We start from the raw sequence: 10,649 nt of genomic DNA, 5'->3' as shown, positions 1-10,649 counted from the left end.
AGAGGGGAAAACACAACATTATTCCTCCATGCAAGGAGAGAAGATGCAAATCAGTTCATATGCACCAAGGTGATGTTTTACCAAAATGATGTTTTAATATACAGTGCCTCAGCAATAAACTTAAAAAGTATATGCAATACAAACCGATCAACAGAAATGCAACTCTGATGCATTTACCTAGGTGACAGTGGAACTCCTTCAACACCAATTTACATAGCTATAATACTTTGTAAACCACTTTCCACTAGGTAAGGCAAACTGTGAAATGCAGAGCACACTATGCATGAATCCCCTTTCTCCCCCTTTTCTTGTTTATAGCACTAGCCTTATGACAAAGATAACATGTACGTCTCAGTGTTGTTTATATATATATATATATATATATATATATATATATATATATATATATATATATATATAAAATTATTATAACGTCGGTTATGTTACAACAGTCGTACATACAGTAACACAGCTTAGGGATGCATTAACTGGCAACAAAGCATTCATATGGCAACCACAAGAAGAGTATTAACATCAGTGCCGGTAAGGACTGCTATACACCATTAAGTAACTAAGGTAATGTGCTGGCTGCTCCATATTTTTTTTTAATTGCTAAGAACAGATCCACGGGAAATTACATCAGGCCAGCTCCCTAGCAGGGTTTCGAACCGTGATACAAAGAGTAGTCTATAAGGTAATTAGGTCATTACCTACTTATATGACTCACCAAAATGTGCACTCACCTGCCAATAATCTGACAGTCTCCAGTTTCAATTGTAAGCTGCGAATTTATTGCTTCAAAGTAGGAATTCTCTAGAAGTTTCATTTTTTACAATTTACCTGTGTCTCCCTTGTTTGATACAACACCTAGTATATTTTTATTTGTATTATTACCACCAATTTTTTTATTTCAAATTCATAATGCCAAACGTAATCAATTGTTAGTGTGTACAGGAACTCAAAGGAGACATCAGTGTTTAACTTCCCTGAATGGCCTACAATGCCAAGCTCAGCCTCGGGCTGCAGTTACGGTCATAACCGGTTGGAAGGGTCTATAGGCGTCTCAGCTTCGCCCAAACAGCTGCGTTCTGCAACAGCGACCAAAGCCTCTTAATTTGTTTCCTTGTCAGGATAAAAAAAGAGGAAATCAAGCCCTCCGTGAAGTAGTATGCTTAAACAAGAAACAAATTAAGGTAGACTAAGAAGCAAATGTTGCCGGAAACTTAAAACTCTTCTACTTCTAATAAAGATTTCGTCCTTTTTGCTGTGAAACTTCCAAAACCTGCCATTAAAAAACTGGAAATTAAATACAAAACTCCACATCCCAGCTTTTACAAACTGGTTCAATATGAAAAAAGTAGGCTTCTTGTAAAGCCCCTCGGCTATCTACAGCCCCTCGAAATACTTTTGTTATTGTTTGTTGTATTGTTTTCTTTTCCCCCTTCCTTCACTATAACCTAGTACCTTCAGCTTCCTTGTATTTTGACTGTTATAGGCTAATAATGACAAGAGCAAAAAAAGTACCACCCCCACCTCAAAATTCTTAAAGCAACAGCGCCTCCTGAAATTGCTTTTCTGAAGTTCTGTACAGATTTCAGTAACTGCATTGGGAGGCCTTTTTTTTCTTATGTAGGCAGGCATACACCATTTAAAGGATGAAGTACCCCAATTCTCTCCAAATGCAAAGGTTCCATACCTCTCAACCCAAGAAATCTCGACAAAGCCACAAATAATGAGGGGGGGGGGGGGCAATGGCCCTCAAAATAGGGACATGTTTTAAATATTGCTCTTACAAACGTAAACAGATGATAGAATAACAGTGTTTGTATTAGCATGATTTTTCTGCGGGATATGAAGTCTGAAACTGAAATATCCAACATTATTTTCTGACTTCAGTCTTCAGTGATTTTTCAAAAAAACACAATTTTATGAGAAACAGACCAAAAATATGAGGCAAAAATCTGGACAGCTGAGAGCTATGAAGGGTACATACAAACATCCCAGATTCAAAAACACATAAAAGCAAAAGCATGCAAAAGTGACCTAGCAAACATAACTGCAGCTAGAGTGTAACATGCCTAGTGATTGGTATATGTCTGTATCTAGTATATATATATATATATATATATATATATATATATATATATATATATATATATATAAGAAAAGGCTTATAATTGTATAATAATATCAACATATGTGAAGTATCCCTAATTCCGTAGTTAGGATAAAGGTCACAGGAAAAAAAGTTGTTAAACTGAAAAGTACTAGCATAGAGCAAAAACTAAAAATAAAAAATAAAGCACAAGACCAACAGCCAAGCACCTATAGCCACTGACTATGGGTCAGATACCTTTGGTGCACACCCAAGTGTCTTAATGGGCTTGTAAAATGGATCACTTTAACTTTAAAAAGTGTTAAACTATGTTCATACTTGTGTAACAGTAATTTTCTTGACTTAATTTAGAGTAGAATTGTCCTTCCTTCCTTCCTTCCAAATGAGGATGACATCATTTTACAAAACAGGAGATTAAAGAAAAACAAGTTTATTTACAAATAGTGTGTGTGTGTGTCTGTGTGTGGCCGGGGGGGGGGGGGGGGGGGGTTGACAGATTTCACATGACTGTAGCAATATATGATACAGATAAAGCTGTCCTGAACTATTCATCAGCTTTAATCTATATCCTTTGAAAGAAACAGTATATACTACTTAACTATCCCTGCAGTTTTCATGAATTTTGTTCTATCGTGTCCCAGGCATTTGAATCCATAAGTTCTTGTGTATAAAAGCTTCTTAGTGCACTCCCTTTCATATCTTACTGGAATTCTGAAATTAGCTATACTTTGTTCACATTACAAAATGCAAACAAATAAAAAGCAATTTATGCACCTTCAAAACCCTTCCTGTGCTAAAGTAAGCTAAACTAATCTTCATACCTCAATGAGGATGACATTTAATGTTGTCCTCTTTGCAGGACAGTCCAGATTTGGGCAGTTGTGTCCTGTGAAAAAAATATGAAAAATGACAAATGAATTGATATTTCAGGACATTTATTTCTGTCTTTCTAAGGAATATGGCAGAAGTTGTAATGCTATAATTGAAATGCTTTAAACTTTGTGTTTTTCTGGCAAACCACTGAAGATTGAAGTCACTACAAAAATGTCAGACATTTGAGTTGCCTACAAAAAATGCATGCCAACATATTTTTTTATTCTAGTAACTTTTTTAACTCATAAGAGCAATATTTAAAATGTGTCCCTATTTTTGAACTTTTGTCCCCCATTGATTTTGGATTTGTGCAGATTTCTTGTTCTAAGAGTTTGAGAGGTATGGGCCAAACATTTCAATCACTGGGGCCCCTCCTGTTTGGCATATACTTCTCAGAAGTATAGCAAGTACGGGAGGGCTGTGGCTGACTAAGTTTGTGGAAGACTGCAAACTGGGTGCTGTAATACAGTCTCCGGCCAACATGGAGATCCTCCAAAGGGCCTAAATGAGACTGATGCATGGTGTCAAAGCCATGGTCTCAAGCTAAATGCAAAAAAATATGTAGTAATCCCCTTTGGAAAAAACAGAGTACCCGCAAACTACAACATAGGAGGTAATCCCCTGAAATCTGAAGAAGAAATAAGGGATCTAGGGACCCAAGTAGATAGTCAGCTTTCCTTTGATAACCATGTTGCCAAAGTGGTTAGAAAATACTTCTATGTGACCCATCTGATCACGAAAGGGTTCGCATCAAGATCTAAGGATGTAATGGTGCCCCTCTACTCTTCCCTCATCAGACCCATTATTGAGTACAATGCACCAATTGGACTGTACCTGGCTAGACATCTCCAGCAGCTGGAGAGACCACAAAGGTACCTAACCAAGAGGATTACTGGCCTCAAACAGTTGCCCTATGCAGCACGATTGAAAAAGCTAAGACTGTTCTCTGTTGCATACCGCTTTCTCAGAGGCGATCTCTGTCTAACGTACAGAGCCATGTCCAACCCAGAATTGTTGAAAATGCTTCATCTTAGCAAAACCACATCTACTCGAGCTACACGCTCTAGGGATATAAACCTCAACACAGCAATGAATAGAACATGCTGGAGGGATAGATTCCCTTCGCAGAGACTTCCCTTACTATGGAACAGGGTCCCGATCTACATAAGACAGAGCCCCTCACTATCACTCTTCAAGAGTTGGGAGGATGGCCTAATGGTTAAGGTGTTTGCCTTACAAACACAAGGTACAGTGTTTGAATCACACAGGGGATAACTGGCTAGGCTTAAAATGGCTTGCAAGGGCAGTTAGCCTAGTACTAATCTATAAACCTATAAACCTATAAAGAGGAACCTTGATGAGTGGATGGGTAACAGAAAGTTCACACCGGGGATCACACCAACAGCACTACTAGATAGGGGCCAAGGGTACTAGCTGCTAGTACAAGGGTCTAGGGAACTACTAAAGGGGTGGTGAATAACGCACAAGGTGGCTGGGCTAATATATGCCTTCGGGCAGATAGCCCAGTACCAACCTATGAACCTATGAACCTATCAGTAAACTATCACACAAACAAATAAATTTAGAAATTCACTGTTACACAGGTAAATCATTTTTGCATACACTCCACTACCTTGATATCCATCAATCCATATATACTAACTCCAAGATCACTGTACCATGGAGTAGGGAATGCACTGAAGTACTGTAACTTCAGAATATGTTGTTGTGTCTTTCGGCTTTTCCCGGTTAGGGGTCGCCACAGCGAAACTCCGGTCCGCTAATGATTGGCAGTAGATTTTTACGTGCCGAGTTGCCAACCCTGATGCACAATCTTCAACGAAGGTATGCCCATTCATGCATGTCTCCACACAGAAGAAGCTCTAGCTGAGAATCGAACAGGACAACGTCTTACTGTGAGGCGACAATGCTACCGCAGCACCACCACCGCAGTTATAAGTACTGTACTATAACTTCAGAATATATTCCCTCAAATTCTCATTTTCAGTTCCTTTATTCCAGGGAAGTTAGTTATTCTTGCAATTCCAGCAGGTACCCTTTAAACAGACATACAAAGACAGGAAAGTCTAAAATCCTAAACAGTTACGTGTTTTGTCAGTAACATAAAAATAACCCTCTTCTCCCAACTGAGGGTGTGGTTTGCCCAATAGAATTTCACCTTTCAGTATGAAAGCCGCAGTACTAATGATGAGATCATAGTACAGGAAAGGGAGAGGCTCTGTGGGAGAACCAATTACACCTTAAAGTTCCCATATGAGAGTGAAATGTGCTTGCTTTTGTATATAGACATTGACCCTAGGATTCAGAAACATGCCTAGTGTGATCATGGAGTGCCTACTGCAGGTACATCTTACAGCATGATACAAGCCGAGGTTCATTCTCAATTAACAAGGTGAAAATTAACAGCTGCATTTGCTGCTAATTATAAAGCCCTCTAATACTATAAACAGGACCTGCAGTGAAGGAGGAGAATTCAAACTCACGGATTGCAGTGAGGAAGATTAACAAGCATAGAATATATATACTTCAGTAACTACATGTGAACTAAGACGAGAAAAGATGGGAAAACAAGCATAGCACTTTAAAGGGGGCACTGCAGTAATGACCATAAAAAGGAGGTGAAATAGGTATGTCTGACAATAGGGGAAAGGGATCAGCAAGCAGCAGAAGAATACTGAAGAGAAAAGGGAACGGTAAGGATGGGTTGGGGAAAGAGAGGGAGGGTGCAACTTTTTTTTTTTTTTTTTTGGCGGGGGACAGTTGCCCATTTTTTTATTTTTTTGAAGAAGGGAAGCTGAGAAAGGATATAAGAGAAGACAAAGGTCAGGTAAGAGACTGAGGCTAAAAAGCAGGGGCAAAGACCAAGTCCTAGAAGTGCTATCAAAAGCTAAAAAGCTTTTATTGGAAAGGCTCACCCAGACTCTGCTACACTTTGCTGTGAGGGAAAGGTTGGTTTGCTTTTTATTTGTTGTATTTTGTATTGGTTTATTGTCTTTTTATATTTTGAGTGCTGTGATTTGTTTTCTTTACCTTGTGTTTTGTTTGTGTTCTGCTTTTAACTGCATATTAAAAGTTCAAAATACACCACAGCTCTGTTTCTTGCGAGTCAGGCAGAAATTTTTCCCCACCCTGTCACTGTTGTGTTCATAAATACCACTGTCTTTCTAGCTGCATGCCTCTTATGTTAATTTGACCATATGTCTCATTTCCTCTCTGTTTTTACTAGCTTGTGTGAGTAAGCACAAAATTATCATTTTGTGAAATCACTCCCCTTCAACTATTTAAATTTATTGGCCATTCTACTGTATTCCATAGTACCAGAATACAAAAGTGATCACCCCCTTTCAATCTATCTTGCTGTTTTAAAAATAGTGACTCTCCACTAAAACTTAACTTTTTAGACAGGTAAAACTTAAATTACCTACTTTTACATCTAACTTCTCTAGTGCACACTGCAGTGTTTAGGATAAACCATTTTATTTTCATCTTATAAGCATCCCTGTGACTAGCACTTGCTCTAATACTTGCTGGAAAGCACTAGGAAGCCTTAAACTGATACAAGCACTCAGCTCTCCATATTAATAAGGAGAAATTAATCGTAGGCACTAAATAGCCTATAATTGCAAAGCACCTTGCTAAGGTAAGGGAAAATGGCTCCTGTACTTTATATTAAAAAAACAAAAAACAAACCAAGCATGTCCAAGGGTCAGCTTCCGTTGATTTCTCCTGTCCACCTCGTGAATCTGGGCATACTGGGGCAATGCAGCAATTGCCTCCTGTACACAGACAACCCTCTCCTCCTACCACCCAACACTACAACCTGTGAGAGATGCACTTACATAGCCAAAGTGGAAGCAATGCTCTCTCCACCCAAGATTGTGCTAGACAGTCAAGAGGAGAAGGTTAACACCCGCACTACACCTCAAGCAACACATAGCCCTTTTAAACTCACAACACCAACACCCAGACATACCAACACTAAATCCACATATGCGGAGGCCCTTAACTGTAACCTGCCCAAGCAACAAGGACCTCCGAAGCTGAAACGCAAACAAACACCAGTCACAACCAAAGTGTCACATAGCTCACAACACCAGTATGCCACCCAGCAACAGCCCCTAAGGCAAGACAACATACCTAACACTTTAGTCATAGGTGACTCTATAGTCAGGCACACTGATGTCAAACTCACCAGGCTGAACAAGGAGAAAATTACAGTGAGCTGCCTGTCAGGTGCCAGGATCTGCCACATAACTCATGCACTCAAGTCACTCCACAACAAGTACAAATATGACTCTGTCATTGTCCATGTTGGAGTGAATGACTTGAGATGTACCTCCCTGGACTACATGAAAAGAGACATGGAAGAGCTCTCAGATCATGTGGCCCATGCAGGTATGACCCTAGCCCTGAGTAGTATGCTGCCTTTGCCCAGAATGATATCACAATATAAGCACAAAATGATTGACTTCAACAATTGGCTAAGCTTCTGATGTCATTCAAAGGGGATCCAGTATCTGTCTGCCTGGGACGACATGATCGACAGACCACGATGCTTTGCCAGAGATGGTCTGCACCAGTCACCCCTGGGATTCAGGTTACTGGCTAAGGCTCTTGCCACCCCTATACTGCCTTTTTTAGGCAAAGTTCAAAGGACAAAACCACCACCATAACAGGTACAAGCATGCAAAATCTGAAGGTAATACTACTCAATGCTAGAAGTCTAAACCTCAAAATGCACTCTCGAGGCACTCCTAAAAATGGAGAACATCGATATCTGTGCAGTAACTGAGACCTGGTTCAAGGCTCCAGAGAGCACCCCTGCAATACCAGGCTACAACTCTTACCACACTTTTCGGCTACCAAACCAGGATCGAAACACTTAAGGTGGAGGAGTGTCCATATTCACCAAGGATATTCACACCACTAGGTTAGTTGCCCAAGGCAATGCATCTGAAATTCTCCAGTTGCAACTAACAATAGGTAAGACTGCAATCCAAATTGTAGCTTGCTACAGATCCCCCACCATGCCCCAAGATTCTCACTACACCTTTCTAAACATATTGGAAAATATTAATATACAACCAAACACCCTAATACTGGGTGATTTCAAGTACCCTGCCATTAACTGGGAAAACTACTCATGCACCAACACCTTTGCCCAACGGTTCTTGGAATTCATAAATCCCAATGCCCTGGATCAACTAATCTATAGTCCCACCAGGGGCTCCAATATCCTAGACCTGGTCATTACCAACATGGGAAATTGATGCTCCACACCTATGGTCACCCCCCTCATTGGTCAGGTCAGACCATAAGCTAATTACCCTTAACATCCACATCCCACCCCACCCCCTAGTAAGTAAACCACCATAATAAACTTCTCCAAAGCCAACTTCATGCTACTCAAGTCAGAAGTTACAAACATCATGACACCCATGCAGACAGGAACTGAAAGTTCGACTGCTGAGTCCTACACTAAGGCACTGTACAAGCACATCAACTCATGCATGAATCGTGCCATCCCAAATAGAACAAAGATGCTCTCCTCCAATAAAAGGAAGCCAATCTGGTGGTCCCCTGCCATAAACAAACTTTATAACAAAAGGAAAAAACTGTTGCAGAAAAGAGGAAAATCCCAGGATGCAAAAAACTCCCTTACCAGCCTCAGTAAGAAGCTGAGATCCCTCATAAAATCCTCCAAAGCTAGTTATGAAAATAAAATTGCCAAAGATTCCAAAGACAACCACAAGGCATTCTATAACTATGTCAAGAATCTAAATGGCAATGCTCAGAGCTGCTCTGAGCTACAACAGAATGGCATTAAATATACTGATCCCAAGGATATTGCCAATATCCTGGCAGATCGATTCAGTGCCAACTTCACTTCCCCACCCCCTAAATGGCCCATCTCAATACTGGAAGATTGCCAAATTCCGGTAATACCGGCTACACAGGTAAAAAATGCATTCTCCAAAGCTAAGAATACATCATCCATGGGACCAGATGACATCCCGGGTTGTGTATTACATGAACTACAAAATGAACTGGCACCTCACCTAAGTGTCATGTTTAATCATACCCTCACCTCAGGCTTCATGCCCACTGAGTGGCACACAGCTACAGTTATCCCACTCCACAAGGGGGGATCCACCTTGGATCCCAGGAACTACCGCCACATCAGTCTGATGAGCCTGATCTGCAAGGCCATGGAACGTATTATCATGCAACTTATAAACAAAGACATTGGCAACCTTCAAGCACTGGACCCCACCCAGTTTGGGTTCATGAAGGGCCGATCTTGTCTCCTGAACCTTACTGACTTCTTTGAATCAGTCTCCAGAGCCATCGACGAGGGTAAGCCAGTCCACACAGCCTATCTGGACCTCGACAAGGCCTTTGACACCATTCCCCACTCTGGAATCATAGATAAACTTACTAAGCTGGACATTAATCCCAACGTCACTCGATGGGTTGCCAACTGGCTTACTGACAGAACCCACACTGTAAAAGTAGCTGACTCCAAATCCAGCTCCAGACAAGTGACAAGTGGAGTACCTCAGGGTTCAGTCCTGGGACCTCTCTTGTTTGGCATCTACTTCTCTGAAGTACAAGCCAACACTAAGGGATTCTGGCCAACAAAGTTTGCAGATGGCTGCAAACTGGGAGCCATTATTGAATCCCCAAATGATGTGGATACTCTACAAAAGGGCCTTACAGAAACAGATGCTTGGTGCCAAAACCATGGGCTCAAGCTCAATGCCAAGAAATGTATTGTTATCCCCTTTGGGAAAAAACATGTACCCATGAATTATCACATAGGTGGCAGTACACTAGACACCGAAAGTGTGATAAGAGACTTAGGGACATAGGTGGACAGTGGTCTCACCTTCAATAACCACATCGCCATAACAGTCAGAAAATCCTTCTATGTGGCACACCTCATCACTAAGGGCTTTTCATCCAGAAAAAAGGAGGTCATTGCCCCACTGTACTCATCCCTCATTAGACCCATTATAGAATACAACGCCCCATTTGGTATGTACCTCTCAAGATATCTGCAACAACTGGAAAGGCCACAGAAATACCTCACTAAAAGAATCATAGGCCTAAAGCAGATGCCCTATGCTGACCGCCTTAAAAAACTCCAACTATACTCTGTTGCATATTGTCTACTCCGAGGCGATCTCTGCTTAACATATAAGGCCATGTCAAACCCAGAGCTGTTAGACATGCTACACTTGAAGAAATCCCAATCCCTCAGAGCCAAATGCTCCAGGGATCTAAATCTTGTCATCACAATAAACAAAACATGCTGGAGGGATAGGTTCCTGACCCGGAGACTCCCCAGACTCTGGAATAGACTGCCCATACATGTCAAGCAGAGCGCCTCTTTGGCCCTCTTCAAAAGGAGCCTTGATGATTGGATGGGAGAAAGGGAATTCACCCCGGAGATCACATCAGTCGCCCTGCTAGACAGGGTCCAGGGAAGTAAATAGTGTGGGAAGAAATAGCCAGGGAATTGTTATGGCTAGGCTTGTATAGGCCCTAGGGCCGATAGCCTAGTACCAACCGGTGAACCTATGAAAAATACTGCATTGATGGGTCCTTTCAATATCTCTGGATACATCTTAAACAG

At 41.1% G+C, this 10,649-nt stretch overlaps 1 protein-coding gene across 1 annotated transcript in view; it reads right to left on the bottom strand.

The window, feature by feature from the left end:
- Nucleotides 1-1,486, bottom strand: part of LOC122817119 (repressor of RNA polymerase III transcription MAF1 homolog) — a 240,084-nt gene extending 238,598 nt beyond the window's left edge. The window contains exon 1 of the mRNA XM_044090304.1: nucleotides 744-1,486. Within this exon, the coding sequence (XP_043946239.1) occupies nucleotides 744-826 (83 nt within the window). The 5' untranslated portion in view covers nucleotides 827-1,486. The remainder of the gene's footprint in view (nucleotides 1-743) is intronic.
- Between the last annotated feature and the right edge of the window lie 9,163 nt (nucleotides 1,487-10,649).

The sequence above is a fragment of the Protopterus annectens genome, chromosome 12.part0, assembly GCF_019279795.1.
Source record: "Protopterus annectens isolate FY-2018-M chromosome 12.part0, PAN1.0, whole genome shotgun sequence".
NCBI lineage: Eukaryota > Metazoa > Chordata > Ceratodontiformes > Protopteridae > Protopterus > Protopterus annectens.
This window is presented reverse-complemented; position numbering and strand designations above follow the sequence as displayed.